This window comes from Paramormyrops kingsleyae, chromosome 8 (genome assembly GCF_048594095.1).
Source record: "Paramormyrops kingsleyae isolate MSU_618 chromosome 8, PKINGS_0.4, whole genome shotgun sequence".
Taxonomy (NCBI): Eukaryota; Metazoa; Chordata; class Actinopteri; order Osteoglossiformes; family Mormyridae; genus Paramormyrops; species Paramormyrops kingsleyae.
The window spans coordinates 9,076,398-9,095,528 of NC_132804.1; the positions used below are offsets into that span (position 1 = coordinate 9,076,398).

The window sequence follows — 19,131 nt, forward strand, 5'->3', positions numbered from 1 at the left end:
CACTTCTTTACACAGCATGTAGTCAGAGTATGGAATAGTCTTCCTGCTAGTGTAGTGGAAGCTAAAACCATGGGTTCCTTTAAATCAGAGCTAGATAAGATTTTAACAACTCTGAGCTATTAGCTAAGTTCTCCCCAAGCGAGCTCGATGGGCCGAATGGCCTCCTCTCGTTTGTAAATTTCTTATGTTCTTATGTTCTTGTGAAACAAAATCGTGGTCTGGATTTTTACTTTCTGGACCGGAAATGTCCACGTTTGTCATTTGTTGTAGGGAAGAAGGGAAGGCAGGAATGTAGTCTGTTGTCCACAGAATTTAAAATATCTTTCCCACTTCTTGAGCACGAGCAATTAATTACCTGTGAGTGTAAAGCACTGATCATGGCTTACACATTGTCAGGTGGGGGTTTTAGAAACCCATACCGAGGGGGGGAACTCAGAGGTGAAAAGTCAGATCGATTATCTCTCTCCAAGTCGGAACTCAGATAAAAACATTATGAAAAACGTCACTTCCTGTCCTAAACACGCCTCCTTTCCGACGTTCATGTCAGAGAGTATTTTGTTGTCCGAGATTCCCTATGACGTCATTTCAATATGGCCACTTACACAGTCAACAGTAAATCTATCTTATAAATATTTTAAAATGCATATTTTGTTAAATGTATTAATAGTTATAAATGCAATTGCACGTGTTCAATTAAGAGAATACCATATTATGACTGTCAACAGTATCCTAGCATGCAATATCATATTTTTGTATTTCTTTTGTTTTTGTTTGTTTGTAGTTTGTTTGCCTCTTGAAAAAAGAATATCACTATGAATCTACTAAAATATTATAAAGATTTTAAAATGGTTTGACTATTTCATGTTTCTTGTTTGTTTCTTGGAAAAAAGAATCTCACTCCAAATCTGCTAAAATATAAAGCAACAACACACAGCAGCGTTTTCATGGAGGCAGCCATGTTTGTTCCGAGATGTGTAGCTCGAACGGGAGACTGGTCAGACGTGACATCACGCACCTCAGAATTTACGACTTCGGAGAGATAATCGAATGCACCAATAATATCTTAGGGCCAGCAGAATTGATGAGCCCCTCTCTGAGTAGACTGCTCTGGGGTCAGAGGTCAGGGTGCATCTACTGGACCTGTTTGATGTTGGCAGTCTCTAATAGCCGCTCTTACCGGGTTTTCAATGCTCAGACATGTTGCCTTCGCCTGGTTTGCTCTCTCGGGGAGAGGCCTGAAGTTCCAGTTTCACTGCCATGTTTAACATACGATTGTGACGGTTGGGGACGGACTGGGGCTGACCCATTTTCATTCTGTGATAGATCAGCAGGCTAACTGTAAATTCTACCCCCCCACAGAGACGCTGATGGATTCCACCACGGCCACAGCTGAGCTGGGCTGGACGGTGTACCCTGTCTCCGGGGTGAGTGACAACAGTGTAAGTATTTTCATTTTTTTCCCCCTTACACATTTTTGTTTCATGTCTTTTTTTTAGCACTTCATGTGGAACGATTTACGGCGTTATTGAATTTGCTAAGTACGTGTTTTCTGCTTTTTAAGTTCATAGAACTGCTCGTTGCCCCATATTTGTCTTTTATTCTCTGTTCTGTTTTCAGTTTTTTGTTCTGTTTTATTTCTCTGCTCTTAAACCAAAAAAATATGGATGAAACGCGTCACAGTGTCCCAAAGTGCGTACAGCCTTCTCCCGCCCAGGGTGGCAAATGGGGCTGCACCTCCGTCAGCGGTTTTTTAAGGCCGTGGTTTGGCCACAGTCCCCTGGCGGGCCCAGAAGTGATGCGGTCTGGGTCGAAGGTCGCCGAGCCTCGCAGACTTTTGGAGGACGACCGGGGGATCTGAGGGAACGAGGCCACGTCTGCAAGTCTGCGGCACCCGGAGCTTCTAATCTGCGTGTTTGTATCTCTGAGGGCCTCCAGTCGGTTGTTCTAATCTAATTTTAAGGAGCTGTGAGGAGCATGCTGGTGGTTTTCAACCAAATGTCACTATTTTCTGGTGGCTTTTGCATACACACTGATGCTACTATTTTTCTAGGGGGTGGGGCAGGCAGGCAGGATCCATCCATCCATCCATCCATCCATTCTCAGAAACCACTGATTCAGTAAAGGGGTGCAGTGATCATGGAGCCTATTCCAGAAGGCACTGGAAACGTGCTGTGGGCAACCCAGAGAACCTAATTCACCTAATTAACCTAATACGTCTATCTCCAGAGCCTGGCCAGGAACTGATCGTATGCAAACATAAAGAGCACAGCCCAGAATAAGATTAGGTTATTTTTCTCTAGTGATCCACAGCTTGTGACTCCAGTCTTTAGACTAAATATTTAACCGTACTCTAACTTCTTTGCAGTTAGGTGATTCTTTTGAGTGCCAGTCAGGGGCGTGTACAGCGGTGGGTCCGCTGGCTCCAGCTGAAAGCTGATTGGCCCGTGGAGTGCCCCTGCCCCTGTCACTCGCTGTTTCAAAGCATATCATTGGTTAATGATAAGGTTGACACTCGCACATGCATTATGGTCCCTATTATACCCGCCTGCATCAAAAATTCCTATAGTTGCCCTTGGTGCCAGACAGGTGCTACGTATATTTTTTCTGGCCTAAAAAACCACACCTCTTTGTGAACCTGCCTTTAGAAACCAACATGGGGCAGCAGGTAAGATTGTTCCTTGACAGCGGGTCGAGCCCCCTCCTTCCCTTCTCTCTGCACACGATCTGGCATCTTCAAAACAAGCTTCAGTAGAGAGAAAAAAAACGTACTATAATTTGCCGGTGCACCCTAAAATAAAAACAAACAAACAAAATGCGCTCCATTTTATTTAATTATTTATGCTTCTGTGGAATGGATTTGGGCTGGTTTAAATTATACACTGCCTTCTGTCAAAAAAAAAGCAGAAACAGACAGACAGGAAAAAAAGACAACACTTTCTCAACAGTTCTTTTGTGGAACTACAAAGTTTTTTTTTCTTATTTTTTCTTAATGCTAATAGTCTGAATTCACCATCAGTGCCGTTTCCTCAAACCTGAGGGCAGGCAGACGGCCTCTTCCCCGCTGCCTGGACCGTGGCAGTGACAGCAGAGAGCCTTGGGCTGCTGACTCTCCTTCCTGCTGGAGCCTCAGTCCTTCCTTTCTCACAGGACCTTGCAGCCATTCTGCATCACTCATCTCCTCATCTTTACCCCTCATAGAAAACTTTCAAGAGCCCCATTAGATTTTAGAGCTGTGTGGCACAAAACTTTCTGCCCAGAGTAAAAGAACCATTAAACAAAAACTTTTGTATATTATATCAGTCTCTGCCTGGGGGTAAATGGTGCCCTCAGATGGTGCCCCTTGTTGTTTCTTGGGGCACCGCAAGGAAAACCGGCTTTCCCTGTTTTCAACATGCAGACGTAATATTAATCCAAAATGAGCTATTATAAAATGAGCTTGTATTTTCATATCTCGGGCAGTAGATGGTGTGGCAGTTAAGGATGTGGATTTCTAGCTTAAACTGTAGTTTTATGTCCCATGAGGGACTGATTGCCGTACCCTTGAGAAATGCACTTAACCTTCTGAAATGTTCCGGTGAAAATATCCCAGCTCATAAATGGGTCAGTTGCCTCCGATAAAAGCCAGGCTGCGAAACGGCAAATACCATGATCTCAGCAGGACAGATGATTTATCTTTCCCCCTAAATTTAAATATAAAACAATTTTTAAATTAACATATTTATATTCACGCGCAATCATTCACTGCTGTGTTTTTTTAAGCAGCTTATCCAGGATCCAGCCCTGGTGGAAAACATGAAGATTATTAAGATTCCGAACAGGGAATTCACACTGCACACTCGTGCAAACGAGCCGGTAGCCACACGTGCTGAAAGTCACGCCAGCAATCCTGTGCATCCCGATACACTAACAGGCTCAGACAGAAACAAGATGAATCTGTACCGACATACATGCATTGAGCTGTACAGACTTCCTGTCACTGCCAGAAGTGCCCAACCTATGCTTCCTGCTCTCCCAGTCTCAGTGTGGCGATCCCTCTTCCCTGGGCGCCCTGACAGCTCTGAGGCACGGTGAATCCCAGAGAGGAAGCGTGGGGGGGCCGGCGACATGGGGGCGGCGCACGTGTGAAAATCATTACCGCCGCTGCGCCGAGGCAAGAGCCTGTCAGCAGCCTCGCCGGGGTGCTAACCCCCCCCCGTAATGGATGGCCCCCTTGGGGTCTGGCCGGTCTGACGGCCCGCGGCGTGTTCTCGGCACGGCAGAGGAGCTCGGGGGTCCCAGGTACACGACGGCGCGCGGCGTTAATCATTCGTTATGACATGTCAGCAATTAGCAGCAGGCAGAGGCGGAGATTTCTCCATCAACGAGATCGTCCTCACAAAGCGTCCTTTGGCTGGGTAAGAATGTATTTTTCTGTATTGCTAAAAGTTTATGATGGTGATCTTCAGACTAAAATTAAAATAGGAAATCAAAGCTTTTTTCCTGCTGTCGCTGAAGGCAAATTGGTTGGACAGAGCAATCTGCCTATGGGTGCGGAGGGAGGGGCAACAGCACGCCCCCCTTCCTCATTTTCATAGAGACCCCCAAACAGCTAGCAGCAGCTAAGCTCTAAGGCTTCTCAGCGGCTCTGAGGGGGGACGTCTTGTGTTTTGGGTCCAGCACATCTGCATTCGCGCTCTCTGAGCTCCTGTGCAGCTCAGCGAATCATAGCACTGGAATGGGTGCAAGTGGCAGTTCACTGGGCCGTCCCAGATAGGCATTAACGGCCGTTACGAGCAAGCCCCCCCCCTCCCACCCTGTCCATGCAGAGGCACCTATTGGCGGGACGTGTGTCTCCACACCTCCGTCAGTCGCGTTTGCCAGATGGCGCTGATGACACGGTTCTACTGAACCCAACCCCCCCCCACAAAATCTGTCCAAGCCTGACATCAGACGGGGGAATCCCCCGGACACTATCAAGCGAAAGCTGCGCAAAAACAGATGGCCCCCGAAACGGGCGCGTCTGGCTACCGGCGGGGGCGTCTCGCGCCGTGCCGTGTTCAGTACTGAGGCGGCTTTGTGGAGGTGTTCGCTCTGTGTGTGTGTGTCTGTGTGTGTGTGTACGTGTGTACGTGAGCTGGGGATTCCCAGTGTCACTGAGCGCACTGCATGACACACAACCCATACTGCCGCGTACACTCACACCTCGTCCCGATGATCCCAGCTGAGCAGTCCTGCCTGTATTATAATATCATTTCTGGATATGCTAAACCAGAAATTGTTTCAGTTGAGGAATGCATGTGAAAATTTAGTTTGGAGACTAATATGTGTGTTAGATTAGTTTAGTTTAGTGTTGCTTGACGAATAATTGCTTATTGAAGTAAGTCTGACAGTCACATATGCTTCAATTAAATAGGTAAAATTTCATCAAAAGCATGCTATTTAAAAGGTTGTTATTCTGCAGTGTAAGGGTTTAAATACCAGATCAGGTGATTTGAGTCAGGTGATTGATTTGGTTAAGGCCCTAACCTTAACCATATGTAGCCAAACAAAATGTCTTTTGGCATTTTTTAGTTTTTTGATTGCTGTCAGAGATTTCTCTAAAATTGAGTTTCCCCTTGTGGGGACCAAAAAAATGGTCCTCACAAGGTCAAAATAGCAGGTTTTTATCACATTGTGGGGACATTTGGTCCCCATGATGTAATGTATACATAACATAGGCAGACAGAGAGACAGACACGTCTCATGACTCCCCCACAGGAGCCCAGCTTCTGTATGGCCGTTCTTTTCCTCTCACCCCACCAATCAAACGTTGTTACACTTGACAGGTTTCTCCCCGTTGCATTATTGCTAAAGCTGCATCCTTTCAGCTCTGAATTATTTACTCACCAGGGTGCATGGGGGGGGGGGTTCTGTCAATCCTATATATGCTTTCTGCTCCCTTCTGAGTGGTCATCTGGAAGTTTCCATAGCTATCGCGCTGCCGGGACCCTCTGTCCGCAGATCAGCAGAACCGTCCGAAGGATGCGTGTGATACGCCTCACCCCGACTTCATCACACCCAGGTGGGGGCGTGAATACACGTCTTGAGGAGGGGTCTCACCAAAAAGCGGGTGTCTGAATGTTGGGTGTCACAAAACCGATTTTCGGGATTTTCGTAGAAGGAGCATCACAGATCAGCGAGCCGCTGCTTGAGCGGCGGGAGTTTGACTTTGCGGGAGAAGCTCACGGCTCCTGTGGGTCTTATCTGCCCCCCCTCCTCAACCCCACCCTCAGTCTGTCGTTACACAAGGTCTTGGAGCTGTTTCGGGAAGGAAAGCATTTCTTAGACCATAGTAATAGTAATTACCCTTCTTACATAGTGAGATCTAATCTTACCGTATTCCGTACGTCACATTATATCATTACAGCTAATGTGAGTGAAAATGTATCGCGCTATTAGCACGCGGCTGCTATTAAATAAGCCAGCAGTGGTCTGACTCAGCAGAGGCACGGCAATTCTAACTGACACCTGGACAGACCCTCAGCCCAGACTTTCCCGGTTGCGGCGTGAGCCTAGTCCCGCGTTGAAGGTCTCCATTTTGGCCTTTCTGACATTCCCTGAACCCCCTCAAAAAAGGTGGCGTCGCGTGGTATTGGCCAATCCCAGGTGTGTGACCCCGCCCCCTCTATGCTAGCTAGTCTTCGCTCCTTAACCAAACAAGGAGCAGTAATTGGTGGCGGCCTCTCTCCAGACCCATCGGTGTCGGTGGGTGATGTCATGTGAAACAGCCCTTTGATTAGCAACGACACTCAGACATTTTCTGCATTTCGGTGGCTAACAATAATACAGCGAACGGGGAAATATGACAGCGCAGGTCAAAACAAGAACTGACGCCTGGTACGGACGCGAGTTCGGCTGACGCCTGGCTGTGGCATTTCTGTCACATAGCTACATAATTTCTTCTTTGTTTAGCAAACACTCTAGAGTGGTTGGGGGAAAATTAAATAGATTGCTGGGCCAAGAAAGGGTGAAACGTTTCTATTTCCATTTTCACCCCAAAGACCTTAATTCCCTTAGTCCAACCAACCACCTCCTTCATACCTTAAAGCACATGACTGTACCAAAGCTGATCTGACGCGGGGGGAAAAAAACTGTGAAAATGAAGACTCTTTTCCTAATTTCACACTCGCTGTTTGATCGCTGGCCTCCTCATCACGCTCCATTGGGTTCCCTCCATGACAGGATCAGGAGGGGGAATTATTTCATGGTAAAACTTAGTTTCTAAACCCCTGTCGAGGTGGTGGGAAATGGAAGGGCCCTCACTGACTGTCCCACCCCCTGCTCTGATTCTGGGGGAGAGGTGACAGAGGTCGGTATCGATGGGCATGGCCGCCCAGCGCAGAGCCAGTTCTTGTCGATTTCTGTGGGCCAGTTTATCAACGGCCGCCACATCTGTCACTCCCTGGCTTTCTGCCAGGATGCAAAGCGTGATTTATCTTAAATGTTTGTGAAGTCTTTAATGGCTGTTTACCTACAAATCTCAGCGCTGCTTCATCATTCGTTAAATATTTGCGCGGGTGCCCCACCCCTCCGCCGTGAGGGAGATCCACACGGCATTTATTTGTTTTTGTCACGCTGCGTGTCATCCGCAGCCGTAGTGACAGGAAGCAAAGCGTTTAGCGTTTAACGAGCCTGGTAGCCGTGCGGTGAGTGCGGGGGGCCGGCAGCATGAATGGAATGAGAAAAAATGAGAGAGACGGGGTCTTAAACTCGGAGGGGGACTTGAGCCCTTTCCCCATCTAAATCCTCATTAAGAAACCACTAATTTGGGGAATTATATCAGCTGTGAAGTGAGGAGTGAAGCCTTGTTTGGGGGGTGGCCTTGGTAAATGGACAGGGCTGGTGCCCCTGGGCAGAGGGGTTAGCGAGGCTGTAGAAGTCTCACGTCAGAATTTCCGATTCTCACCAGTGAGGAGCATTGGGTTAGCCTGGGCCCTGGAATGTTCCAGAACACCTGCCTGATCTCTCACAGTGATGCAGAAGTGGAGCAACTGATTGTTTCGTGTTTTTTTGTTTTATTTTGGACTACACCCTACTTCCTTTTTGACTGCAGAAATACGCTACGGCAGATGAATATTTATCATGTGTGTAATAAAACACTGAAGCGAGGCTCTCATTTCATTTTTAAATACAACAATATCAGTTGCAAACCTTTCCGACTCCTGATATTGATTTGACCCTTAAATCTTAACTCCAGCAAGCCATGATCGCTTTAATTATAAGACAGATTAAGAAGTTTACAGGATGTAATCCAGGGCTGGGTGGGGGCTTGGCTGGGTTCCCGAATGCCACAATCCTCCAGCGAGCCACTTAGGACTCTGAGCATACGGCTCCTTGCATTAATCAGCGGTAATTACTGAACTTGATCGTGTTGTCAAGTAGGTTCAGTCATGATCCCAATTCATCCTTATGCTTCTGAATTATGTTAATGCGTCGATTGGTCTTTGTTGAAGGTGTATTTATAATACAAAAAGGCCCAGGAGCCCAGATATTCATTAAAGGAACAGAGTGGCTCCAGATGCAACTAATATCAGTTATTTTAAGGGAGTACTTTGTTGCTGTATGTACTTCCATTTGAGGTGACTAAGCCGGCTAAAGTAAATTTAGTCTAAGTCTAAGTGAACTTTATTGTCATCTCCACTATATACAAGTATACAGAGAGACAGAACAAAAGGCACGTAGAATTTGCATATACAGTATAAATACCAGAAAATACACTATAAAAATATAAACTCTAAACATTAACCTAAGTAGACAAGATGAAAATATAGACTCTAAACCTAAGTAGACAAGGAAAATGTGCAAATTAGTTAGATGCAGTGTTTTGATGGTATGTGCAAGTATTACCATTCAGTATGACTTTTTATTTTTTTTATGGTTCTTCAGAAGATACCCCATAATAGGCATGTAGATCCTGTGGCACTTAGATGGTGATCGATTGTTCATTAGCATGAGTTTTTTTAAGTGGTTGGCATGAACAAGCAGGTTGAGTGTGACTGTTCCCCGAGTGGTTTTGCGAACCTTGGAACTGAGGGGTGACGATGTGACGATCATCCCAGCCGGCCTTAGAGACCTTTGACGGGTTGTGAAAACAGAACGTATGATCTTCTGGTGTGGAGGGAATGCAATTGAAGCCAAGTTGGCTCTGCCGACACACTGCAGATGCCAGCACAGCGCCGACCGAGACGGAGGACGCTTCCAGACACTACTGAAACACGCGGGAGCGGGAGGTGGTGAGGTTCCTGCACTGTGCTTGGGGGGGGGATCTCCGTCCTCAAGGTTTCAGGCGTTTCTTTTTAATTAGCAGCTGACCGATGCCTGAAAGGCCAGGTGATGGACAGGGAGCAGAACGCAGGGGCGGCCGAAGGTGTGCTGGGGGTGAGAAGGGGCTGAGGTTCCTGCCACCTGAGACCAGGAACCGAGTGGGACTCATTTTCAGTCCAGGATTTTCATGCTGAAGACCTTTTGTCTTTGTTCTTGCGAACTTTGATGAATGATGCCACACTTCAAGTGTTATCATCCCGATAACTTTACTAAGGACATTTCAAGAAGAAAATAAATAATAAATAGCATATTGAACTGGTGAAGCAGTCTGACTGTTTCCGCCTCGCCTGGTCTCTTTCTAACATCCATCGTTTGAGGAACCTCCCGTGATTAGCAATAGCGAGCGGTTACCTGTGATTCCACTGCGACCGCACGCTGCGATCAATCAGTTCGAAATGACACGCGATCACGCTGACACACGTGCCACTTTTTTGTGTGTTTCTCTATGCAGAGCAGTCGCGGTTTATTGCATGTGCATGTGCATGTGCATGAGGAAACTCACTAGTTAGCATTCCGAAGTGCTGCTACAGAATTTTTAAATTGGCAGATTATTTGGTTGACCGGCACAGCAGCTGAGCTGTCTCCCGACTGACCACCCAGGGACTTCCTGAGACTAGTTTTATATACTTATATCTACCCAACTGGACCTCTGTTCCTTCAGCTTTTATAAATTAATTGCATTTATTTATGTGACTCAGGATTTTGATTCTATGTTTTAACCATATGACATATGAACTTATTTTGTATCTAACGAAGCAGGTTGAGGAGAAACGGGTCAGAGGTCACCCGCCGATGAGTGTGTGCATTTCTGAAGGCTTGTGTCTTTGCCCCTGCAGTGGGAGGAGGTGAGTGGCTATGACGAGAACATGAACACCATCCGCACCTACCAGGTGTGCAACGTCTTCAGCAGCAACCAGAACAACTGGGTGCGCACAAAGTACATCCGGCGGCGCGGCGCGCTCCGCATCCACGTGGAGATGAAATTCTCCGTGCGCGACTGCAGCAGCATCCCCAACGTGCCGGGATCCTGCAAGGAGACCTTCAACCTCTACTACTATGAGTCCGACTCAGACACGGCAACCAAGACCTTCCCCCCTTGGATGGAGAACCCCTGGATCAAGGTGGACACCATCGCGGCCGATGAGAGCTTCTCGCAGGTGGATCTGGGCGGTCGTGTGATGAAGATCAACACGGAGGTGCGCAGTTTCGGCCAACTGTCCCGCCAAGGATTCTACCTGGCCTTCCAGGACTACGGCGGCTGCATGTCGCTTATCGCCGTGCGCGTCTTCTACCGCAAGTGCCCCCGCGTCATCCAGAACGGCGCCATCTTCCAGGAGACCCTGACTGGGGCAGAGAGCACTTCGTTGGTGGTGGCGTGGGGCGTGTGTATCCCCAATAGTGAGGAGGTGGATGTCCCCATAAAGCTGTACTGCAATGGCGATGGGGAGTGGATGGTCCCTATCGGGCGCTGCATTTGCAAGGCTGGTCACGAGGCATCCGAGAACAAGACGATCTGCAGAGGTGAGGCTGTGGGGGTCCTTCCTGTCCTTTCTGTCTCGGGGGGTACACTTTTCATCTAGACTGGTTGCAGCCAACTGTTCATATCTCAGACGCCCGTAGACTCGTAGGGAACGGTGCCATACCATGCGTGGTCTCTGGCAGCACAACTTCCTCTCCTTGATGACCGACGGTGTCTCAAACGCCCCTGGTCCTTTGGTGCCTCATTTGTTGTTAGTGTCCCGTGACCGGTTAACGTCTTCCTCCCTCCCTTCCCTGATGGCCGTATGCCTTCAGCAGCTGCAGGGCTCCTCGATGGAAGCGGCCACACCATTAGTTTGAGTAATGGGATCAAAAGGTGTCATTTATCGCCCTGGCAACTCTCCCCGAAACTCTTTCGGGGTGCGACCAATGGGCTTTCTGTGCCGCATGCGACTCGGAAAAGTTCCAGTGACGAGTCGCAGTGGTCATTTCACTTCTGTCATGGCCCCCTTGTCTTGTGTGGGGCCCGGATCAGCGCACACATGCACACACACACACACGGAGTGACACAGTACATGAGGAAATGTATATGAGTCAGGATTAATTCCCTTCACCGTCCTGTGGCAGGGAAAGGAACCCCTGGATTTTGTACCTCAGTCACATGCCGGCTGCGAGCCCTTTCCTTTACGAGGTGGTCATTTCCCACATTCTGCTCAGTGTAACGAATGTAATTTCACCCGTCCTTCCATCCATGGCTTGAAAGGACCGTGCTTTCTTTGTTGAGGGTGTCCTGTAATGTAACGTAAGGTAATTCCCACATGAGAAATAATATATCCGTGAAAAACCCGCCGGTCGGGGAATGTAATTTCGTATCCTTATTCTATTATTTATTTAATCATCCTGTCGTGATGAATGGTTTTCCTATTACGCTCTAAGTTTTAGCCTTTTGTCTCCAAATTGTCTTGAGTCGTTTTTGATAGCAGGTACTTTGTAGGTGAATCGAGAATCTGTTTTAAAGATTTGAAAAATGAAATTATTACCTGTAAAAACATAGTACTGCTTAGTGGCTGTAGAGGGTAAGACAGCTTTCTCCAGGGTACCATAGCTGGACTCTCTGATCCTGGAGTTGGGATCCTGGATTTTGTGTTTCTTGTCAACATAAAACCCTCACATCCCAGTTCTCTGAGCTCTGAGCTCTTGTTTCCACCCGCTACCGATTTGACTGTTGATTCAGCAGTCATCCTTCTCAGGTACTAATTCATTTATCACAAAAAAAATCACAACACATAATAGACTGAAATGGTGCTTCAGTGGATATTAAGATATTGTTTCTTCAGTGGGTTGGAATCGGTAGCCGTGGGGGTGGAGCTTGAGCCATTTGGGCGTTCTGGGGTCTCATGAGCTGATTGACTCCATTCAGCATCAGAATTACTGTAACCTGCATAGATCTGTCATATTACAGTAACTAGAATAGGTCTGTTGCATTTCTGTAACCTGCACTGATCTGTCACCTCATTGTAACTTGTGCAGATTTCTCACTTCACCTCATCCTGCATAGATCTGTCACATTTCAGAACCCTGCATGGATCTGTCACATTGCTGTAACCTGTATAGATCTGTCACATTACTGTAACCAGAAAAGATATGTTGCTTTTCTGGAACCTGCATAGATCTGTCACGTTACTGCAACAAGCAGAAATCTGTCACATTTCTGTGTCCTGCATAGATCTATCACATTTCTGTAACCTGCATAGATCTGCTATCCCGGGAAGCAGCTTTCGTGGTGCCGTGGCCCTGAGCAGGGGATGCTTCACAGCGAGCCTCTTCACACTGACACTGAAGGAGAGAGGCCGAGGCAGGAACACTTCCTGTTATTTATTCGAGTCGCTGTCACAAATTTAACAAAACCTGCAAGAAACTCGCAAGAAGAAAAGCAAACGCTGCTGGGATGAATCAAGACTTGGGTTTCAGAATGTCAGGCTCTCTGGGGGGTGGGGTGTGGGGGGGGGGGGGTGCATGAGAGGCTCCACGTCATTTTTCAGAACCTCTCCATCCCCCGCAGCGTGGCGGAATGCAGAATGTTAACGAGGGGACTATCCGCGTGCCTGCCCCCCACCAGCACACACATGAACACACACACACACACACACACACACACACAGGTGGTCTGTTTTTCAGACAGTATTATATCTGTAAGAGTCACGGATGCAGAGAAGAAACTCGTTAAACTCGTCAATAAATAAATAAATGAAGCAGGAGAGGAATTAAATGGTTATTATGGGCTGTGTTTCCTGCACATATGCTCCATGCATGGAGAGCAGAACTCAGACACCCCCCCCCCACCCTGGTTGGATTTGTTGACAGTGTAAGCCGATCCAGCCGTGTGGGACATGATCTCGCCGTAGCCTGCAGTCATTGCCTTTTACGCACCCACGACCCCCCACTATGGTGCGTCAATTCAGGAAGGGCTGCGTTACTTATGACCGGGGTGACACCATGGTAAGGGGGGGGGGGGGTCGTCACCTGGTGTGGATGGTGTGGGGTGAGGGTCCCCGAGACAAGTGTGCTGTCAAAACAGGAAGATAAATAACCACAGACCGAAGTTATATTGTTTGAGCAGCTTGTAATTACGCTCAAATCACTTAAAGCCTCTCTGGGCTTTTCTTTGCGGAAATAATTACAAGCCAATGTGAAACCTGTCAAAATATTTGACGATATCCAGGGACATTTATGTTTCTTTTTGCCCCTGATCATTTTACTTACCAGGTTTGATTTCCATTATTGGAAGCACTTAAGGAGATTTTAGTCATCTTGCAAGCAGACATTATCATGCGAAGAACAGCCGAACGGAAAGATGAAGGCCACATGTTGCTGTGGAATGATGACGTTCATTTCTGTAACATGCATCTGCATTGTGTCCATTGGTAAAATTTTAAACATTATGCACCAGGACCTGTTTTGTTACTTTCGTCACCTCAGCTGGGTCTTCATGCAAGTCTCTTCAGCCAGCCCTGTGTGCTTTTTAGTAATTTGCATTTTTAAAGTCTTCCTGTACTCATTCAATGGCAGCCAATTATGGTGCACGGAACATTACATGGAACATCGCTTAGCCGAGCCCGGTCGGTCATGTGACCTGGTGCCTGTAATTTTATCATCCGTCTTGTTTTCTTAGAAAACCTCCCGGCAGCTGGGTTGAAGATTCCCGCTGTCTCGTAAAGGGCTACAGTAGATGAGGGCAGGACAGAGGACGACCGCAGCTTGGATATCGTCTGACAACAAGCTGGAAAAGAAGCCACCAGTGTTCAGTCGGTAGCAAGAACACATCATAGTTACTCAGCCCTCTTAAAGGAGCCCTCTGGTCCAGGGGCTACAGTCCTGCCATAAAGATATCCATGTGGTTTCTGGGAATATACAGTCAATGCCTGTGACAAGAACAGGGATGTTTCTATGTGTAGCTGGGTACCATGGAAAGAGGTTGGTCTGAAGGACATGGGAAGTGTGGTGATGTCACCTGGCTTTGTGTGGGGTGGGGTGGGGATATCCTTGCAAATTGCCCAGGGGTGAGAGTAAGTGAGGGGGTGGGGAGTGAAAGTGGGCTTCCCTCACATCTCGTTAATTCAGCATCAGAAACCTGTGTATATAGAGGTGGAAGATTCAGCCCAGTGAATAACCACCTCTCAGCAGAAGGGCAGTGGCGCCCCCTGTCCCCCCCCCCTCATGCCCTCCCTGGCATGCATGCTTTCCAGGACATTCCGTTCAGGCTGGGCCAGGGCATGAAGCCCGGTACCCTTGCATCTGTGGAGAGGAGACTAAGGACGTGCCGTAGACCTCCCGCGCCAAGTCAGATGTAGACGTACCGGGTCAGTATTGCAGAGCCGTTTCTGTGATTGGGGGGGGGGGGGGGCGTGCAGCCAGGAGGTAATTAGCGGGGGTTTCTCTCCGAGGCCAGCTAACAGGAGCAAAATCACTCACTCCGTTTGGTCTGGAGATGTTTAAGGCTGGAAATGGACAAGGCTCCGAGGTGTCTGCTGCAGTCACGGACGGTGTGGCTGTTTGTGCCGCCCTGCTTCCTCGCTTTCGTCCTCATTACTCACCTAGCAACAAGCTTGCGGGAGATTTCCACTCGAGCAAGAAAGAACCTCCTCCCCAAAAATGGAAACTGATTCCCGACAGGAGAGACAGCATTCTTTGTAACTCTAGACGAAAAGAGAACTGGCACCAAAGCCAACTGATTGAAATTTGCCGTCATTTTGGTTTTTTTTTTAAAAGTATTTGTGGGCTTTTATTGGGAGGATGAAAATGGCTCTTCAGTGATACGGAATGAAAGCGTGTTTTAAATAAGTAGAAGCTTTCAGGAAAGCACGCAAATTCGAATCTACGTTTTGCGCTCATAATAACAGCTCAGCTGTCCAGCAATTTGAAAGCAAATGTTAGTGGTGGGGCTCGGCTACATTCAGGACATGGGTGCTGTTCCATCTGCAAGCAAACATTGCAAACTTTTGCTTAGTGTTACTTTGAACAGCAAAAAAACTAAAATCATCTCATATGTGGGGAGTCTGGATAACACTATGAAGATTATTCCTAAATTACTTTTGATTGATTCATCTGTGGCAAAACCGACTTTCAAAAAGACATTTCGTTGACTGTGACTTCTCTACAGGGCCTTGTCCTTGCGCTTGCCCAAACCTTCTGCCTCCGCCCTCAGATCTGATTGGTTGCTGCTGGGTAGGGGGGTGGGGTCTGCAGCCCCCAGGGCAGCTTCTCTTGGCATATGGATCTGTGGTGTCGTTGCGAGCTGGACCTTCAAGGCTTGTCTGTCACCACTTGTGAAAACAAGGAAAGGAGAAAGAAGCCGTCCAAGCGGAGAGCTCTGGCGTACGAATGGCCGCTGAGCCAAAGCATTATCACATGGAAAGTCCTCCATGCTAATTTAACCACATTGCTGCATCAGCATTGAAGGCAGTTTTAACCCGTTCCGCTAAGCTCAGCTTGACGTTGTTGGGTGGGGGTAGGGGCTGAGGGGGTGAGAAGAGGGTTTATGATTCTGTCAACGCTCGACAGCAGGTCTTATCTGTGAGATACTGGAGCCCAAGCTTTCGGTCATTTTCTGAGTGCTAATGTATTTATTATCCAAAGTGACCTTGCCTAAACCTAACCCTAAACCTAACCCTAACCCTTTTCACCATTTGTACTGGGTCATGAGTAAAACTGCAGGTCCTCCTTGGACATGATCTGGCCCCACCCTTCCACACTGTGGGCCTGATTACAGCGAGTCTCATTCCTGGGTTCTTTTGGGAGGGCGATGTCAGGCAGTACGTGAATCTGGAAGATGGCCAGTTTTGCAGCTACCAGGCAACTATGCATGCGTTACCAGCACCTGTCATGGGACAATTATTTCTGAAGGAACACTAATGGCTATTGTGTGTTTTTCTTTTTACTTTTTAAATACAATAAATAAATAAAATTTGTTTTGTTACTCATATTTAATTGATATAGGTTTATTTGCTGTGTTGACAATTTTATCCAAAGAGTTTTCATTTTTTCATGCAGTTTTGCAGTTGGGTATTTCCCCAAGGCCGTTCTGCTGAACCTTTGGCTTCCGTTGAACCTGCTCACCTCATTTGTTTGAATATCAGAGTACCGGCTTGTCGTCATGACGTTCCGGTAACCGGCCACGTGAAGCCTGAGCTGCCAGCGGGCTCTCCCCAGCCCCCCGCATTCCCGGCTGGCCCCGTCTCCACTTACCACTGGGTGCAAACAGTCGGCGGTGAAAGATTAGCCTGCCGCCTCACGCTGCTGGCCCCCAGGCGCCGGTAATCGTGGCTCGGCTTGGAATGGAGAGTGTTTCCGGGGGCAGCCGCCATTGTAATTTGTCACGGAAAAAAACGTTTGCGGGTGAAAAATAAATAAACGTTTTCCAGTGCTGGGGAACGGCCCCTGGAATGGGCGGCTTCCCGCTGAGCCCCTGGGGAGGCACGTGACATGAGTTGTTTCGTATTCGTGGCTGTCACTGAGAATCCAGCTATGATGTGTGGTTTTGCCATCGGCTGCAGTGGGCTTCGGGGGGGGGCGGGGTAGGAGGAGTCCCGGCAAAGTGCACTCCAGGCCATGGGTTCGACCTCCTACGTTGTTTGCCACCCTGCGAGTCAAAAGAAGATTCTCCACAACACACACCCAGCAATGTGCCATCCCATCTCCCCCCCGAGCGGGAGTGTTTGTACTGGATTTTCCCCAATCTGGGGGGGTCCACCTTCTCTTTGCTCATCGCTGAGGATTGGAATTCCCATGATGCATTTCAAGGCCACACCCACTTCCTAACCAACTTATTCCACCTAATATAAACTCAAAATCCCTTATATAAAATCATCTATAAACACCTGGTCGAAACCAATACCTGGTGGCTCTGTGGTTCTGCATTTGATTATAACTAAGACATGTGAAGGTCAAAGGTGAAGTTTTGAAGTGACCCCGCTCACCTGAATTCCTTGGAATAGGCTTGATTACACTCTATGGTAGACAGGTGGTCCTTATTATAGACCTGGGAGTCACAGATATGTGTGCTGTTAATCATTGGCTACACTCAGGCCATTTCAAGGTTAAGGATTATACCTTGCAAAACAGTGTGTACTGATTATTTTTGTACCCAGAGACGAATTATGTGGCCATGGTTTCTGAGTGAAGAGGAGAGAAAATAATTCTTCACTGTTCATGATGACAGACGGACATGTCTGGCTCGTCCTGGCGACAGTTGACATTCGGACACCACTGGAATATGTAATCAGGATTGCGATGGGCAAAAAATTGTCCTTGTGATCGTTCTCCTTCGGTTTTATTTATTTATTATTTGTTCAAGTGCATGAAAGGAAGGAGAGCGAGTGTGGAGAAGGACTGGAGTTCAATGTGGTGTTACTGCAAGAAGAGTGTGACAAGCTGCTTCTGTTCGAATGACACAAGGGCCACTGTCAAGCTGCATTTCGGTTACCTGATTCGTTGCCGACCATCAACTTAGACAGAACACACGCTACCACTGACGTGTCTTCAGAGCTCGTTTCATGGATCAGCACAGACATCGGCACCAATTCAAAGGCCACCACCACTGCCTTGATCCAAGTTCTTGTGCTGTTGGCCCAGAGACCAAAATGGTCTCCAGTGTTCATCTTTCATAATTGCACGTTGTCCCAGCTGGCCGTCTTGGGGAGTATAGTCTGGATCGGTAGACAGGCAGTGATGACTTTCCGAAGGCCAACTAAGGGAGTATAGTCAACATCGATAGACAGACAGTGATGACTTTCTGCTGGCCGTCTCAGGGAGTATAGTCAACATCGATAGACAGGCAGTGATGACTTTCTGCTGGCCGTCTCAGGGAGTATAGTCAACATCGATAGACAGGCAGTGATGACTTTCTGCTGGCCGTCTCAGGGAGTATAGTCAACATCGATAGACAGACAGTGATGACTTTCTGCTGGCCGTCTCAGGGAGTATAGTCAACATCGATAGACAGGCAGTGATGACTTTCTGCTGGCCGTCTCAGGGAGTATAGTCAACATCGATAGACAGGCAGTGATGACTTTCTGCTGGCCGTCTCAGGGAGTATGGTTTGCAATGGTAGACGGGTGTAGACAGGTTTCCACTGGCCGTCTCAGGAAGTATAATTTGCATCAGCAGACAGATGGAAATGGGTTTCCACAGGACAAGAACAGTAACCGTAAGATGACAAGTGACTGTGAACTGCAGGCACTTAGGTGTGAAACGGTATACACTTGTCAGCCTCCGACAAGAAGATTAAGGCCTCTCTTGTATCACAGACACATACTTCTAAGGATTACCGCTTGTTGGCTTTGTCAGATTACTGCCGTGATCCCCTGCACTAGGGTTTGAGGTTTTCTCCTTGTTTCCCCATCTATTCAATCACTGCACCCCTCCCTCCCCATGGTAACAACAGCTTCATTTGGCACAAAGTCTGCCAAGATGCCCTTCGAAAGTCCTTCAGAAGTTCTTTACACTTATCTGTAGAGAGGCACTCCTCTCCTACTTCCGTTGAACGCTAGCAAGAATCCACTCCCGGTGGAGGACAGATATTTCGAGAGACATTTCCAGAGTCTGGTGCATAAATTAAACTGCGGTTCTTGGCGTATCCCCTTTAGGCTTTGGTGCCGCTAACCTCTTGACTTGGTAATTCTGAAGTATATTTTGTAAATGTAAAACAGCAAGTCAAATCTCAGGACATGTACTGAAAACCTTGGAGTTGTATGTTTTTCCAGTGTGTCGCATCTCAGGGCATGAACTGATTGCCTGAGGATTACGACCCCA

General features: G+C 47.7%; 1 protein-coding gene across 5 annotated transcripts in view; it reads left to right on the forward strand.

The window, feature by feature from the left end:
* ephb2b (eph receptor B2b) overlaps positions 1-19,131 on the forward strand; it is a 113,954-nt gene that overhangs the window by 45,464 nt on the left and 49,359 nt on the right. For all 5 annotated transcript variants that reach the window (XM_023827556.2, XM_023827558.2, XM_023827559.2 and 2 more), the window contains exons 2-3: positions 1,360-1,439; positions 10,179-10,863. In XM_023827556.2, the coding sequence (XP_023683324.1) occupies positions 1,360-1,439; positions 10,179-10,863 (765 nt within the window). The remainder of the gene's footprint in view (positions 1-1,359; positions 1,440-10,178; positions 10,864-19,131) is intronic.